The 17,771-nt window shown below is 47.3% G+C and overlaps 1 protein-coding gene across 1 annotated transcript in view; it reads right to left on the bottom strand.

Moving 5' to 3' along the window:
- Positions 1–8,362: 8,362 nt before the first annotated feature.
- The window catches only part of CACHD1 (cache domain containing 1), a 205,874-nt gene continuing 196,465 nt past the window's right edge, over positions 8,363–17,771 (bottom strand). Inside the window, exons 27-29 of the mRNA XM_038752670.1 lie at positions 17,631–17,708; positions 16,946–17,047; positions 8,363–10,030 (exon numbers count right to left, since the gene is read on the bottom strand). Of these exons, the coding sequence (XP_038608598.1) occupies positions 9,792–10,030; positions 16,946–17,047; positions 17,631–17,708 (419 nt within the window). The 3' untranslated portion in view covers positions 8,363–9,791. The remainder of the gene's footprint in view (positions 10,031–16,945; positions 17,048–17,630; positions 17,709–17,771) is intronic.

Below are 17,771 nucleotides of genomic sequence, written 5' to 3'. Positions count from 1 at the left end.
AGTACAGTGCCTGGCACATAGTAAGCACTTAATACCGTAATTATTATTAGTAGTAGTCGTACAATATAACCATAAACAGACACATTCCCTACCCGCATCAAGCACATGGTCTCCCCCTTCTAGACTGTGACCGCTGTTGGGTAGGGACTGTCTCTATGTGTTGCCGACTTGGACTTCCCAAGCGCTTAGTACAGTGCTCTGCACACAGTAAGCGCTCAATAAATACGACTGATTGATTGGTCTAGAAGGAAAGACAAACGTAAGTGCTGCGGGGCTCGGGGTGGGGAACGGATAAAGGGAGCAAGTCAGGGTGACATAGAAGGGAGGGGGAGAAGAGGAAAGGGGGCCTTATTCAGAGAAGGCCTCTTGGAGAAGATGGGCCTTCGATAATAATAATAATAATAATAATAGCATTTATTAAGCGCTTACTATGTGCAAAACAGTGTTGTAAGCGCTGGGGAGGTTACAAGGTGATCAGGCTGTCCCACTGGGGGCTCACAGTCTTCATCCCCATTTTCCAGATGAGGTAACTGATCTCTATTTATTTTATTACTCTATTTTTATTTTACTTGTTATTACTCTATTTATTTATTTATTTTACTTGTACATATTCTATTTATTTTAGTTTGTTAATATGTTTTGTTCTCTGTCTCCCCCTTCTAGACTGTGAGCCCACTGTTGGGTAGGGACTGTCTCTATATGTTTCCAACCTGTACTTCCCAAGTGCTTAGTACAGTGCTCTGCACACAGTAAGTGCTCAATAAATACGATCGAATGAATGAATGAAGTGACTTGCCCAAAGTCACCCAGCTGACAGTTGGCAAAGCCGGAATTCGAACCCATGACCTCTGACTCCAAAGCCCTGGCTCTTTCCTCTGAGCCACGCTGCTTCTGTAAGGCTTTGAAGGGGTGGAGAGTAGAGCTCCTAAGGTAGACAGGATACCATAACGAGTGCAAGCACGGTCAAGATCCCGGCCGTAATGGGGGACATTAGTACATTATCTGATTATCCCCCATCTACCCCAGGGCTCAGAACAGTGCTTGGCACATAGTCTTTTTTTAAAAAAATGGCATTTATTAAGCGCTTACTATGTGCCAAGCACTGTTCTAAGCGCTGGGGAGGTTACAAGGTGATCAAGTTGTCCCACATGGGGCTCACAGTCTTAGTCCCCATTTTACAGATGAGGTAACTGAGGCCCAGAGAAGTGAAGTGACTTGCCCAAAGTCACACAGCTGACAATTGGCGGAGCCGGGGTTTGAACCCATGACCTCTGACTCCAAAGCCCATGCTCTTTTCCACTGAGCCATGCTGGCACTGGATCTTCCCTTCCATTCCACCCAAGCTCCTGTATTATCCTTCATATTATTATTATTATTATTATTATTATTATTATTATTATTATTATTATTACATTTGTTAAGCACTCTAATGGGGGAGAGAGGACAGTGAAGGACAAACCAGTAATCATTCACATGGACAAAGGGCAGGTGCCAAGGAAGAAATCTAAGTAACCGGTTTGGAGACATTCCTCAAGGTTGGGACTTTATCATCATTAATCGTATTTATTGAGCGCTTACTGTGTGCAGAGCACTGTACTAGGCGCTCTGTCCTAAGTACTAAGGGACTTTATGCGGGGAGGGGAGTGGGGAGTGGTGAGGTTGGGTTTGAAGGCACAATGAACTGAACGTGGCCCAGTGCAAAGAGCATTATTGCCCTTGGAGTCCGATCCCAGCTCTGCCACTTGCCTGCTGGGTGACCTTGGGCAAGTCACAGCTTCCCTGTACCATAATCTCCTCCTCTGTAAACATGGGTAATAATAATAATAATAATAATAATAATAATAATAATAATAATAATGGCATTTGTTAAGTGCTTACTATGTGCAAAGCACTGTTCTAAGCGCTGGGGGGGATCATCATCATCAATCGTAGTTATTAAGCGCTTACTATGTGCAGAGCACTGTACTAAGTGCTTGGGAAGTACAAATTGGCAACATATAGGATACAAGGTGATCAGGTTGTCACAGTCTTCATTCCCATTTTACAGATGAGGGAATGAGGCACAGGGAAGTGAAGCGACTTGCCCAAAGTCACACAGCTGACAAGTGGCAGAGCCGGGATTTGAACCCGTGACCTCCGACTCCAAAGCCTGGGCCCTTTTCCACTGAGCCACGCTGCTCGTTCCTCCCCTATAAGACATAAGCCTCATGTGGGACAGGGACTGTGTCCAATATGCTTATATTGTATCTAGTCCAGGGCTTAGAAAATTGTTTGACACACAATAAGTGTTTAACAAATACCACATTCTTACCCGCTTACCTTGTATCTCCCCCAGGAATTAGAACAGTGCTTGGCACATTGTAAAGCGCTTAACAAATACCATCATCATCACCATCATTTTAGATCTAGATATCGATATGCTCTAGACTGTAAGCTCTTTGGGGAAGGGAATGTGTCTGTTTATTGTTGATTTGTATTCTTCCAAGCGCTTAGTACAGTGCTCTGCACGCGGTAAGTACTCAATAAATATGATTGAATGAATGAATGAATCACTGATTTGGCAACAGAGATGGGGCTTGGAGACAGAGGCTTAGCAGTCAGCGGGGTAACGCAGTGACTTTCTGAAAAGATCTTCCATTTCCCCCCATGGGACAACCTGATCACCTTGTAACCTCCCCAGTGCTTAGAACAGTGCTTTGCACATAGTAAGCGCTTAATAAATGCCATTATTATTATTATTTGCTCTGACGATTTTGACACCTATCGACATGTTTTGTTTTGTGGTCCGTCTCCCCCTCCTAGACTGTGAGCCCGTTGTTGGGTAGGGACTGTCTCTATATGTTGCCAACAAAACAACAACAAAACATGTGGACAGGTGTCACGTTGTCAGAACAAATAGAATTAAAGCTAAATATGTTTGTACATATTTATTACTCTATTTATTTATTTATTTTACTTGTACATATCTATTCCATTTATTTTATTTTGTTAATGTTTGATTTTGTTCTCTGTCTCCCCCTTCTAGACTGTGAGCCCACTGTTGGGTAGGGACTGTATATGTTGCCAACTTGTACTTCCCAAGCGCTTAGTACAGTGCTCTGCAGACAGTAAGTGCTCAATACGATTAATTGATCATTAACAAAATAAATAGAATAGTAAATATGTACAAGTAAAATAGAGTAATAAATCTGTACCAACATATATACAGGTGCAGTGAGGAGGGGAAGGAGGTGGGGGGGGGGAGAGGAGGAGGAGTGTGGAATGTGTCTGTTTATTGTATTGTACTCTCCCAAGTGCTTAGTACAGTGCTCTAAACACAGTAAATGCTGAATTATTACGATTGAATGAATTCCCTTGTATCTACCCCAGTGCTTAACAAGTACCATAATTCTTCTTCTTCTTCTAATTGAAGGCTTCTGAGTTTTCTCCCAGCTCTATCTTGGGAAGGCATTTCTTTCAACCACTTGGTTACTTCATTCATTCATTCATTCATTCAGTCGTATTTATTGAGCGCTTACTGTGTGCGGAGCACTGTACTGAGCGCTTGGGAAGTACAATTTGGCAACATATGGAGACGGTCCCTACCCAACAGTGGGCTCACAGTCTAGAAGACTTGACTCTCCACTTCTATCTGCAGAAGCGACCCTGCTGCCTTTAAATTTCGTGAATGTACCATTGTCCCTCAGCCAGGAAAATCTCCCTCTCTCCATTCTGAAAGAGGAGCTGCTCTGCTGTGTGACTGCAAACTGATGATTTTACCAGAACGCCTTTGTTTTCCCGTGTTGATTCCAGAAATACATCTCTGAAGGGAAATGAGTCTAAGTGATCTCCCAGCTGTCTGTCCTGAATGCCTTCCTTAGCGACCCTGAAGGTCTGCGAAACGAGCAGGCCATTAAATTCAGAAAATGACTTCAATAAACACACTTAACAGGGCATAACCCAGAACTGTGGTCCTGCCCCTCAAATTGAGCTCAAATAAATACCATGAAATATCCTAAGGAGGTTTTAAAAAAAATGAGGTTTAGGTATCTGAGGCGATTGAAGTGGATGAAAAAACGAAGTTCGAATGACAAATAGGCTTGGGTCGCCAAACACTACAACTGCTCTTTGATTTGGTTAATATGAAGTTTCAGATTATGAAGTTTCCTGCTCCAGTGATCAGCACTGCATTAACCCAGCAGTTACTCAATTCCCCTTGCCAGAATGTCAGTTATGGGCTTTATCTTACGAACCATAATTTTTATTAATGCGTCTCTTCCTCTAGACTGGTAAGCTCACTGTGGGCAGGGAATGAGTCTATTTACTGTTATATTGCACTCTCCCAAGTGCTTAGTACAGTGCTCTGCAAACAGCGCTCAATAAATACAATTGACTAATTGAATCCTACTGGATTTCTCAAAAGGATAAAACATTGACATAAAATTCTCTAGGACCTGATCAAGGCCTTGCCCACTGTTTGAGTGGTAATATCAATCAATCAATCGTATTTATTGAGCGCTTACTGTGTGCAGAGCACTGTACTAAGCGCTTGGGAAGCACAAGTTGGCAACATATAGAGACAGTCCCTACCCAACAGTGGGCTCACAGTCTAATTATATGGGTTTAATACATACACACACACGAAACCAAAGCACTAGGGTTTCAAGGCCATTGGAAACAAAAATAATAATTATTGCACTTGTTAAACACTTACCGTGTGCCAGACACTGTACTAAGTGCTGGGGTGGATACAAGTAAATCGAGTTGGATGCAGTCCCTGTCCCGCAGATGACTCACAGTCTTATTCCCCATTCTACAGATGAGGTAACTGAGGCACAACGATGTGAAGTGACTTGCCTAAGTCACATAGCAGACAAGTGGCAGAGCCAAAATTAGAACCCATGACCTTAGGATTCCCAGGCCTGTGTTCTATCCACTAGATAGAAGGCCTAGATTATTCTCATTTTATTTTCAAAACTATTACGAGCAGTCTTTGGAAGGAAAGAGACAAACACTTTCATTTTCTTATTTTAAGCAAATTGACAATAGTCTTCTGCGATACCATAAATTGCTAAAATGCACAAGAGAAAACCAAGGAAAAATTAGTGGGGTTTTTGGGGGGTTTTTATTTTTTTGGAGGGAGAAGGTTAGAGGGGGAACTTTTCCTTCTTAGGATTTGCATACTCAATCACCATAAAGGAGCTATAAAATGCAGCTGTGTTTCTCTCCCCTGCTCAGGTGTAAACTATTCAAATTAGGTGAGAAACTTAGCTCAACAGTCTGCAATCTTTTGAATATTGCCCGTGGTAAATTACCCTAGCTGGAGATCCCTTTGTGATTCTGTTTTTTTGTTGGGGTTTTTTTTTTTTTGAAATGCTGCAATGTCTTCTCAGCAAGCAGCCCCTTTGCTCCGAACAGGAGGTTCACATTTAAAGTGGGCAACAAATACATAAAAGGATTTAAGCCCTGGGGTAGATAGAAGATAATCAAGTTGGACACAGTCCCTGACCCACGTAATAATAATAATGATGGCATTTGTTAAGTGCTTACTATGTGCCAAGCAGTGTTCTAAGCGCTGGGGAGGTTACAAGGTGATCAGGTTGTCCCACGGGGGGCTCACAGTCTTAATCCCCATTTTACAGATGAGGTAACTGAGGCACAGAGAAGTGAAGTGACTTAGCCAAAGTCACACAACTGGCAATTGGCAGAGCCGGAATTTGAACCCATGACCTCTGACTCCAAAGCCCGGGCTCTTTCCACTGAGCCATGCTGCTTGGGTAGGGTGTATGTATGTATTGTTGTATGTACCAATACAACAATAAAGAGTGCCAATCCCTGCCCACAATGAGCTCACAGTCTAAATTAATTAATTAGTGCATTCATTCAATCGTATTTATTGAGCGCTGACTGTGTGCAGAGCACTGTACTTAGTACAGCACAGTACGATTGATGATGTACTGAGCGCTTGGGAAGTACAGGTCGGCAACATATAGAGAGGGTCCCTACCCAACAACAGGCTCACAGTCTAGAAGGGGGAGACACACAACAAAACAAAACACAATTAGTGAGTCAAAGGTGCCCAGAGGTTCCCAGTAAATTCACCTACCTTGCTTCCCGCCCCATCGCCAATTCAAACTTACCTGGCTTCTGCGTTTTGGGGTTGAGGGCGACCGCAACTCCAGCCCCCAACCCTGATGCCGAGCCACACTGGTTGCCAAGGAGATGGCATCACTGGAGCATCATCATCATCATCATCAATCGTATTTATTGAGCGCTTACTATGTGCAGAGCACTGTACTAACTGCTTGGGAAGTACAAATTGGCAACATATATAGTCCCTACCCAACAGTGGGCTCACAGCCTAGTGCCTACAGCCCGGATCTGGGAATCAGAGGACCTGGGTTCTAATTTCCACTCCGCGCTTACCTGCCGTGTGACCTCGGGCAAGTCACTTCACATCTCTGGGCCTCAGTCCCCCCCTCTGTAAAATGGGGATTGAGACTTTGAGTCCTGTGTGGGTCATGGACGGTGTCCAACCTGACTATAATAATAATAATAATGGCATTTGTTAAGCACTTACAATGTGTAAAGCACTGTTCTAAGCACTGGGGGGGGATACAAGGTGATCAGGTTGTCCCATGGGGGGCTTACAGTCGTAATCCCCATTTTACAGATGAGGTCACTGAGGCTCAGAGAAGTTAAGTGACTTGCCCAAGGTCACGCAGCAGACATGTGGCGGAGCTGGGAGTAGCTGAGCTACTCCGTAGAGACTTCTAGAGAAGCAGCGTGGCTCAGTGGAAAGAGCCTGGGCTTTGGAGCCAGAGATCATGGGTTCAAATCCCCGCTCCACCAATTGTCAGCTGTGTGACTTTGGGCAAGTCACTTCTCTGGGCCTCAGTTCCCTCATGAGTAAAATGGGGATTAAGACTGTGAGCCCCCCATGGGACAACCTGATCACCTTGTAACCTCCCCAGCGCATAGAACAGTGCTTTGCACACAGTAAGCGCTTAATAAATGCCATTATTATTATTATAACTCCAGCCCTTAGAACATATCGAGAAGCAGCGTGGCTCAGTGGAAAGAGCATGGGCTTTGGAGTCAGAGGTCATGGGTTCAAATCCCCGCCCCGCCAATTATCAGCTGTGTGACTTTGGGCAAGTCACTTAACTTCTCTGGGCCTCAGTTACCTCATCTGTAAAATGGGGATTAAGACTGTGAGCCCCCAGTGGGACAACCTGATCACCTTGTGACCTCCTCAGTGCTTAGAACAGTGCTTTGTACACAGTAAGCGCTTAATAAATGCCATTATTATTATTATTACTCCAGCGCTTAGAACATATCTTGGCACATAGTAAGTGCTCAACAAATGCCACAATTATCATATTATTACTATTATTTTTACCACAGCCTGGGCTCTGTGATGCCCCAGGGGAGGAGTAACTGGACTTGATCCTGGGGCTTGTGACTGTGAGCCCCATGTGAGACAAGGATTGTGTCCAACCTGATTTGCTTGTATCCATCCCAGCGCTTAGTGCAGTGTCTGGCACAGAGTAAGCATTTTAAAATACCACAATTATTGATCTGGGGCCTTGATGCTCCTCTCTTGGGTGGCTGCGGAGGCTGGTATGGCTGCGGAGAGAGGCTTAACTCTTCCTGCATTTAGTACAGTGCCTGGCACATAGTAAGCGCTTAACAAATACCATTAAAAAAATAATCGCTCTTCCTGGAAACGGTTCAAGCACTGGGAAGCAGCATGGCTAATGGATAGAGCCCAGGACCTGGGTTCTAATCCCAGCTCTGCCACTTTTCCACTGTGTGACCTTGGACAAATCACTTAAATTTTCTGGGCCTCAGGTGCCTCAACTGTAAAATGGGGACTAAGACTGTGAGCTCAATGTGGGACAGGGACTGTGTCCGACCCTATTACATATTTATTTGTACATATTTATTACTCTATTTATTTATTTATTTATTTATTTTACCTGTACTTTTCTATCCTATTTATTTTATTTTGTTGGTATGTTTGGTTCTGTTCTCTGTCTCCCCCTTTTAGACTGTGAGCCCACTGTTGGGTAGGGACTGTCTCTATGTGTTGCCAATTTGTACTTCCCAAGCGCTTAGTACAGTGCTCTGCACATAGTAAGCGCTCAAAAAATACGATTGATTGATTGATTGATTGATTAACTTGTCTCTACCCCAGCACTTACTGCAGTGCCTGGCACAAAGTAAGTGCTTAACAAATACTACAATTATTAATTATTATTATTACTACCATTTTCCCAGAACTGCTTTCTCTTCTGATCTGAAACGGCGATCTCAGTCACCAGCCCAACTGCACACCACAACGGTTTCCGTATCACCAGTCTAAAGGAGGCCACAAGAACCGACTTTATATACAGTTTATTTCACTAGAGACTGCAATTTTATACATAGTATAAAGGGGTTTCCTGATAGCACACATAGTTACTTACCGTACTGTTTAAGAACCAAATTTTTACATAACAGTATTTAAGTACCCTATCATTAAAACAGTATCAGTATGTTTTTTAAACTACATATAAATGGAAATTTACCATAAGCACAGTGCGAGGATGCCTTTATGTCTGAATCACAAAATGTGCATCTAAAATACAACACTGTGAGTAGACCACTAATTTCAAATTCCGACGCCCCCCGTGTTGTATACGATAGACCTGATTAATCCACCGAAGCATCGCAGAGCAGTGTTACATTCTGGATTGCATTCTAGAGCACTCTGGATTTCCCAAGAAAACCTTTTAGAAGATCCAGAATTCGGCAACGCACCGCTTTTCCTCTCCCCTGGTATGCTCCAGATTCCTCAGACTCAGACGCAAAAGGGGGGATATATCACCGGTAAAAAACTGGGGCAATTTGTGGTTCCCAAATACCGTTTTACTGCAAGAGGAATGCATCGTCCTCTCTTGGCGGGAAGGCTGGATTTGCGGAGTTGGTTGGGTCTCCTGGGGAGATGGTGGGGATGGGGAAATGACGGGGTGACAGAAAAGTGGAAAAAAAGGAATTCTGGGGGGCAAGAGGAAGGTTTACAAGGAGGCCATCCCAACGGGGTCCTAGCAGAGACGTCCACGACGAAGGACGCCAAGTCACAAATCGAGGCGCGGTCTCGCCGAGGGGTGGTGGGGAAGAAAATGAATGTAAACAGGGCAGAGAAGGATTTCTTCATTTCCTTTCCACCCCCGACCCCAACCATCCGATGGAGCGGGGCAGGGGGTGGGTGTCTTCAAGACAGACCGCCTGCCCGCCGCTCGCCACAGAGGGCCGGGGAGGAGGTTCGGTGGGTACGCTGACAGTGGCTTCCTCGTCCTTTCCCTCCAGAGTTCACGTACGTCAAGTTCAATAAATAGTAGAAAAATAATCCTTTACTTAAAAACTTTTGAGATGCCCTGTTTCGCCCCGCCCAGCTTAAGTCCCGTGCAGCCAGGTGATAGCCGTGTACCTGTTGGAGACCGATCGGAGGCTCGATGAGACCACCCCTTTCCGTCAGGGTGGCCTTCCCTGGGTTTTTGGCGGGTCTCCTTTGAGGTTTGGGCGAGCAGAACGCCATTAGCCGAACCCGCCTTCCCCCATCTCTCCCCTCCGTTTCGGAGCCGGCTTCGCCGTCCGGCAGCTAGAAAGGTTCGGTCCTTGTTCTCCAACGGGCCGGAAACGGGGCTTGCGGGGCGGCGGGAGGAGGGGGCCGTAACAATTCCCGGCCAAGCACAGATAGAAGTGGTCTCTTGCTGCAAGTGGCTCCGTCTTCTGCCTCTTCACACCCCGATCGGGTCGAGAGGTCCCTAGCATTCTGCATCGACAGTGTGTACTGTGACCGCCGCCTGTAAGTGGTGGCTGTGATGGAGGGAGGGCGGGTGGAGCCGGTAGTGGTGAAATTTGTGGCTCAACAGAGCGGCCGTTTGGGGAGGGGTGTCGAGGTCCAAATCCTCGTCGTGGTTTCCCACGTCGACCCCGGCCGACAGGGGATCGTTGTTGCCGGGGGGATTTTCGCTGTCCTCCTGGGGGCTCATAGTGCTATAACCTAAAGGGGAAACAAGACGGCCCGACAAAATGAGGCCTGGGGATGTGTGGCCCCAACATCGCTCTTCGCGGAAATCCACGGAAGCTAGAGGAATACTATCGGGACTGCCTCCCCTCAGCCCCGCGACACTTAAAATAATAATAATAATAGTAGTATTTGTTAATAATAATAATAATAATAATGGCATTTAAGTGCTTACTATGTGTCAAGCACTGTTCTAAGCCGGGGGGCGGGGAGGGGGGTACAAGGTAATCAGGTTGTCCCACGTGGGGCTCACAGTCTTCACCCCCATTTTCCAGATGAGGTAACTGAGGTCCAGAGAAGTGAAGTTAAGCGCTTACTATGTGCCAGGCACTGTACTAAGTGCTGGGGTGGGTACAAGTAAGTCGGGTTGAACAGAGTCCCTGTCCTATATGGGGTTCCCAGTCTCAATCCCCATTTTACAGCTGAGGTAACTGAGCCACAGAGAAGTGAAGTGACCCACCCAAGGTCACACAGCAAACAAGTGGTGGAGCTGGAATTAGAACCCATGACCTTCTGACACTTAGGCCTGTGCTCTATCCGCTGTGCTATGCCACCCACTGCTGTAATCTATTTATTCATATTGACGTCCGTCTCCCCTTCTAGGCTAAATGCTCACTGTTGGCAGGGAATGTGTCTTACCAACTCTATTACATTGTACACTCTCAAGTGCCTAGTACAGTGCTCTGCACAAAGTGCTCAATAAATACGACATTGATTGATTGATTGAACGGTGACAGCCGACGGTTACTCTCCGAGTAAACCGAGAAGTTTATCCCTCCCAAGACTCTGATTTGGGGAGCACATTAGGAAAGAAAACCTCCCTGCTGATTGAAGACTTTAGCTTCTGATACCCTGGCGGGTTGTGAAATATGCAAAAAAAACCCCCCAAAAAACCAAAACAACAAAAAAAAACTTTCTTGAGAAGATTTGAGAAGTAGCAGCATCTTGATGCTGTTAGACCGAGGGGAAATACTTAATCAGCTTATTCGCAGACTGTAGGCTTTGCAGACAGCTGCACAGATATGTTTAGTGGTGAAAAATGAGTCCTCTGGAGGAAAAGGAGGAAACTGTCCATCCTCAAAGGAAGCTCTCCTCCTTCTCACAGGATGAAAGGATTTGATTCCAAATGGGTAGAAAACATATGCATCCACCAGGTTCAATCCTCACCACCTCTGCAATTAGCCCAAACTGGGGTCGGGGGGAGATGGGGGGACTTTGAAGTATCCAGAGGATAGGAAGTGGTATGGCCTTGGACTGAGAGTCAGAAGGACCTCGGTTCTAATCCTGGTTCCGTCACTTGTCGGCTGTATGACTTTAAGTAAATCACTTCACTTCCCTCGGCCTCAGTTTCTGCAACTGTAAAATGGGGATTAAGACTGTGAACCCCCATATAGGACTGGGACTGTGTCCAACCTGATTAGCCTGTATCTACCCTAGTGCTTTGAACAGTGAGTGGTACATAGGAAGTGTGTAGCAAATACCACCACCATCATCATTATCATCCATATTTTAAAGGCTTAAAACATGCTTAAGAAACTCTGTTGCTGAAACACGAAAAGAAGAGTTGGTTGGATTCCAACTACTACCTAAACAAATATTCTTTGGGAGGGGGGGCTTCCAAGTGCTTAGTAGAGTGCTCTACAGTAAGTGCTCAATAGTAATAAAGGTAATAATAATAATTATGGTGCTTATTAAGCGCTTACTATATGCCAAGCACTGTTCTAAGCACTGGGGTAAATACAAGTTAATCAGGTTGGACACAGTCCCTTGTCTCACATGGGGTTCACACTCTTTACTATTCTATTTATTTTATTTTGTTAATATGTTTTGTTTTGTTGTCTGTCTCCCCCTTCTAGACTGTGAGCCCACTGTTGGTTAGGGACCATCTCTATATGTTGCCAACTTGTACTTCCCAAGCGCTCTGCACACAGTAAGCGCTCAATAAATACGACTGAATGAATTACCCTCATTTTACAGATGAGGCCCAGAGAAGTTAAGCGACTTGCCCAAGGTCACACAGCAGACAAGTGGCAGAGCCGAGACTGGAACCCAGGACCATTGGTGGCTTGGCACCAAAATACCCTCTGTCCGGCCAGGAGGTGGGTATCCACTTGGTATCTTGACTCTGAGTCACTTGACTGTGGGCGGGGAATGTGCCTGCCAATTCTGTTATATTGTACACTCCCAAGCGCTTAGTACAATGCTCTGCACACAGTAAGCAGTCAATAAATACGAATGATTTACTAGAGACCTGAGCGCCACTCGTTCGCCGCCGCCAGCATGCCAGGATGAGGAGGGACTACACATACATGCTTTGCACACAGTAAGTGCTCAATAAATATGATTGATTGAATGAATGAATACATGAGTGCAGTTGGATACAGCAAAGATGAGAGACCAACTTTCCCAAATGGGGCCTTTTACATGTGGCCCCTCACGTCCTAGGAGAACTAGACGTAGCTGGAACTGCACTTACACTTGTTTTTTCCATTTTTAATGGTATTTGTTTAGCACTGTACTAAGCGCTGGGGTAGATACCAGCTTATCAGGTTGGACACAGTCCCTGTCCCACATGGGGTTCACGGTCTTCGTCCTCATTTTACAGATGAGGTAAACTTAGACCCAGAGGAGTTAAGTGACTTGCTCACGGTTACGCAGCAGACAAGTGGCAGAGCCGGATTGGAATCCAGATCCTCTGACTGCCAGGCTCATGCTCTATCCATTAGGCCATGCTGCTTCTTTTTAGATAGTCATGGCAAGAGTATATATATATATATATATATATATATATATATATATATACATTGCAAATCACGTCGGTGTGTGTATTTTTCAGGAGGGTTCAAAATAGAAGTTACCCCTGGCAATATCGCCATTTTTAATTGCTGCCTGGGCATCATCATCATCAATCGTATTTATTGAGCGCTTACTGTGTGCAGAGCACTGTACTAAGTGCTTGGGAAGTACAAGTAGGCATGCAATATTATCACTGCAAATTGAGTCCAGTGCTGGGAAATGGTCTTCCCCGATGCCTTAAAAATAGACCACTGGCAACCAAGATGTTAAGCAGAGGAACCTGAAACCTAGATTCCCAAGAACTATAAGGTTAAGTCATTTCACAGCCACTTCCAGACCTCTGCTGGCCCCTTAAAGGGCGGCTGAAACGCTTGGAGCTTTGTCCTGTTATATCCTTTTCTTGACTTTTTTGATGATTATTTTATTTTATTTTATTTTGTTAGTATGTTTGGTTTTGTTCTGTCTCCCCCTTTTAGACTGTGAGCCCACTGCTGGGTAGGGACTGTCTCTATATGTTGCCAACTTGGACTTCCCAAGCGCTTAGTACAGTGCTCTGCACACAGTAAGCGCTCAATAAATACGATTGATGATGATGATGATGATGATGTATGTCAAGCACCGTTCTAAGAGCTGGAGTAGATACAAGGTAATCAGGTTGGACACAGTCCCTGTCCCACATGGGGCTCACGGTCTTCATCCTCATTTTACAGGTGAGAGACCTGAGGCACGGAGAAGTGAAATGACTAGCCCAAGGGCACACGGCGGACAAGTGGCGGAGGCAGGACGAGAACCCTTCTGATTCCCAGGCCCGTGCGTTATCCACTAGGCCATGCTGCTTCTCTTTTTTAAGATGGTCCGCGTGTGACAGCCTGAACGGAAAATCATTTGCTCCTTCTTTTCAGCTCTGAACCTTTTGCTCTCCTTGGGATATCCAAGGATTGGCTCAACCATGACCCCGAAAATCTCCGCACCTGCCCCTTCTGGGATGTCCCGCTTCAGAAGCCTGATTTCCCAAATGCCCTCTCTCCCCAGGCTGGGTGATATCCCTTCGAAACCCGGAGAAGTCTGTGGGTTCATTGGGAGGTTGGGGTACACTTATAACCCCCTTCCTGAACACTTTCCCACTGATGAAACGCTCAACTCCTCAGTGGGGCTGTTGGCATATCGCTGGAACACTGGTGGTGTTGGATTCTGAAAGGGTTCTGAAGTAGCCACATGTCATTCCGAGAGAGGGGAAAATATCTACATTTCTGGTAGGCTCATTTATTCCTACTGCTGGCATCCGGCTTCGGAGAGGGACTCGGCTCACCTCCCCAGCCAGGCTGGGTTCACATCAGCAAATCTGGCACAGGCCTCCCCTTGTGGGCCCAAAGACGGGAAATCTGCCGAGGAACGTAGCATCAGAAATGGAGAAACACTCCTGAGGCTCTGTGGTCAACACAAATGCGTTGCTGGGTCTCTTGGTTCGTTTTCTAATAGCCGTCCAGTCCGGTTAATAATAATAATGACGGCATTTATTAAGCACTTACTATGTGCAAAGCGCTGTTCTATGCGTTGGGGAGGTTACAAGGTGATCAGGTTGTCCCAAGGCGGGCTCACAGTCTTAATCCTCATTTTACAGATGAGGTAACTGAGGCCCAGAGAAGCGAAGTGACTTGCCCAAAGTCACACAGCTGACAATTGGCAGAGCCGGGGTTTGATCCCACGACCTCTGACCCCAAAGCCCGTGTTCTTTCCACTGAGCCATGCTCCTTCTCTTAGAAACAAGAAAGAGCAGCTAAATGCTACTGATTTTGTAATGCATCTGGTTCGCTACATGGTGTCTGAAGATCTCCAACCTTTCGGCTCTGTGCCGTAACTGCACGAAGGAGCTGTTTCCGTTGCTTTGTTAGAAGCCATGACCTCTTCTCGAGATGGGGGTCAGGAGCATCTAATCATTCTGGAAAAAGGCTCTTAGCCTGGGCCCCACCATTCAGATTCCATAGGCCGAGGTTGCCTCGACCTGGGCTGCTGTCTCCTATGATCCATGGCTGAGGCACTATTACAGCCGACGGATACTGTTAAGTTCCCTCCTGGTCCCATTTGGCACAGAAGCAATTTCAGGACCGGGAGGGGTTAGAGGATCCATTTTTCCACTTATAAAAAAGGGATCGACTCAGGCTTCCAGCAGGGCTTTTTCAAAAGGGGAATCTGAGTCACCGTGGAGGGAGCTCAAGGTAAGTCCGGGAAATACGAATCTGGGGAACAGGTCTGAGAAATCTTGGAACGCTGAATTTCCAAAGTCTCATATATCTAGGAAATGTTTTCCTGGGAGGAGCGCTTGGGCATCAAGCCAAAGGGAGTGCCAACCCTGGAAGGTGGCATGTCGTTGGCAGCCCCTCTGGCCTGTGCTGCCGAGACTAAAGCCTGGCAAAGGCCTTGTGCTTCTTGTCCGCCCTTCGGACGGCCTGGTCTTGCTGTTGAGCTGCCACCCCGGAGGGTGATTCAAAGGCAACTAAGCACAGGATCCCCCCCAAACCCCACCCCCAATGGATCTGAGCGTGGTTCTCTGGGCAATCTCACTCAGGCCTGAGCTTTATGGCCTCAGCCCGGTCTAAGTATTATTATTATTATTATTATTGTATCTGTTAAGCGCTTACTATGTGCCAGGCACCGTAGTAAGCACTGGGGTAGATACAAGCATATCCAGTTGGACACAGTCCCTGGCCCATGTGGAGCTCATAGTCTCAATCCCCATTTTACAGATGAGGTAACTGAGGAACAGAGAAGTAAAATGACTTATCCAAGGTCACACAGCAGACAAGCGGTGGAGCCGGGTTACTAATTCAGGAGTCAACAAACACACCCAAAGGCACCAATGTTACAAGTCCCTTGGCTGGCGGGAGGAATGGGGATCGGCAGGAACTGTTGTGGCAGGATGAGAAGGCCAGCCTGGGCTCCTCTCCAGTATCCCCGGATCATCAGATGCCAAGCTGGTCAGGTCCTCCGATCAGGCAGTTCTTAAGGATTGGGAATGGGGCAGAAGAGAAGCAGCGTGGCCTAATGGGTAGAGCACGGCCCTGGAAGTGACAAAGGAACTGGGCTCTCATCACGGATCTGCCACTTGTCTGCTGTGTGACTTTGGGTAAGTCACTTCACTTCTCCGGGCCTTAATCACCTCACCTATAAAATGGGAATCAAGACTACGAGCCCCATGTGGGAGAGGGTCTGTGGCCCATCTGAATAGCCACCCCAGCGCTTCGAATGGTGCCTGGCACAGAATAAGCGCTTCACAGATACGACAGTTACTACGATTATTATCGACGCCTCCCGGACTAAGCTCGATGGCACCTCAGGAAGCAGTCAATCAATCAGCTCAGAAAGGAACCATGCAGTGGGAATCGGTTGGTGCAACTACGGGCCCAGATGCCCCTGTGTGGCCTTGGCGGACAGGGAGGCTTGGGGAAGACCTGAGGCCCAGCTGGCAGGGATCACGCTGCGATCTGCTCTGCTTGGAACAGCACTGCAGGATGGCAGGGCTGGTAGGGGCTGCGTGGAGGGAAGCAGGGGGTGGATCAGAAAGTGTGGAAAGGCTCCCACTCCCGGACTGTTGGCGCTACCCATCGCTGATGGTCTCTGGGCTTCCTGAGGGGCGGCAGGAATTACTCAACCTGGGCCACGTCTTGGGGAAACGAGGAGGGTGAGCGTGGGGTGAATGAGGCGCTATAATAGTAACAATAACAATAATAATCATGGTACTTGTTAAGTGCTTACTATGTGCCAAGCTGAGGTAGATACAAGTTCATCAGGTTGGATCCCATCCCTGTCCCACATGGGGCTCACACTCAGAATCCCCATTTTTCAGATGAGGGAACTGAGGCCTAGCGAAGTGAAGTGAATTGCCCAAGGTCAATTGGTTGAGTCAGGATTAGGACCCAGGTCCTTCTGACAACCAGGCCCGGGATTCTTTAAAGCCCGGGTGAGGCTTGCCCTGTGCTGTGCCGGGGGGGTGTCACGATCGCTTACTGATGGACCAAAGAGCTGAAGGACGAGGGAGCCTGCATGGGCAACCCAACTGGGAGGGCAAGGGGGACGCGGCACTCGGGGGGGTCTCACCGTGGTCGCTCTCTGTCCCCGACCGACCCCAGTAGCGTCGCCTCCGCTCCGGGCTGTGGGCGTGCCGCTCAATGACCGCTGCTATGAACCGCGTGTTGCTGACTGAGGGAAACAAGGAGGAGGGTTCGCCTCAGAGCCCTGCCTTCCATTCCCGGCATCGACCCAGTTCACTTCTGGGAGGATCATTCCCGGTTGGCCAAGCTCATCCCGGATCATTCCTGGACCGGGAACAATTCGCCCTTCCTCGGGAGCACGGGATCCTTGTCCCTGTCTCTTCCGAGAACTTACGGGGTCGCTCATGTACCTCGTGTGGTTCGTCCCCTCCTCTAGGGAAAGCCCTTTCTGTTTCTGCCAATTCTCAACCCCCACCCTTCCCCTCATGATGGGGATGGGTAGTCGAGGTGGGGAGAGGGGAGGGTTTATCCAAAATCACTTAAACTTGGGCATAAAGCAGGAAGTGCAATTCGGCCGGTCCCGGGAGGGTTTTCGTAAGGAAACCCCACCCGCTCGGCCAGAACTGAGGAAACCCGTTGCCGTCTCTGGGAGTGTTAAGGTCCGGCCTTGAGGGGCCTGAGGAGGGAATCCCCTCCTGGATGGGATTTGGGCCACCTTGGTTGGCCCGAATCCCCTCCTGGATGGGATTTGGGCCACCTCGGTTGGCCACCATGCAGCCGCGCGTACTTACTGATCCCGCGGTCCTCGTGGCTGTCGTCATCTCTCTCGTCTCGGTCATTTTCCAGGTTGGACATTCGCACGGACATTTCTACCCATCAAAGCCGAAAAAAGAGAGGCGTGAGTGTTGGCTACTCTCCCCCCTAGGAGGCCA

The sequence above is a fragment of the Tachyglossus aculeatus genome, chromosome 10, assembly GCF_015852505.1.
Source record: "Tachyglossus aculeatus isolate mTacAcu1 chromosome 10, mTacAcu1.pri, whole genome shotgun sequence".
Lineage (NCBI taxonomy): Eukaryota > Metazoa > Chordata > Mammalia > Monotremata > Tachyglossidae > Tachyglossus > Tachyglossus aculeatus.
This window is presented reverse-complemented; position numbering and strand designations above follow the sequence as displayed.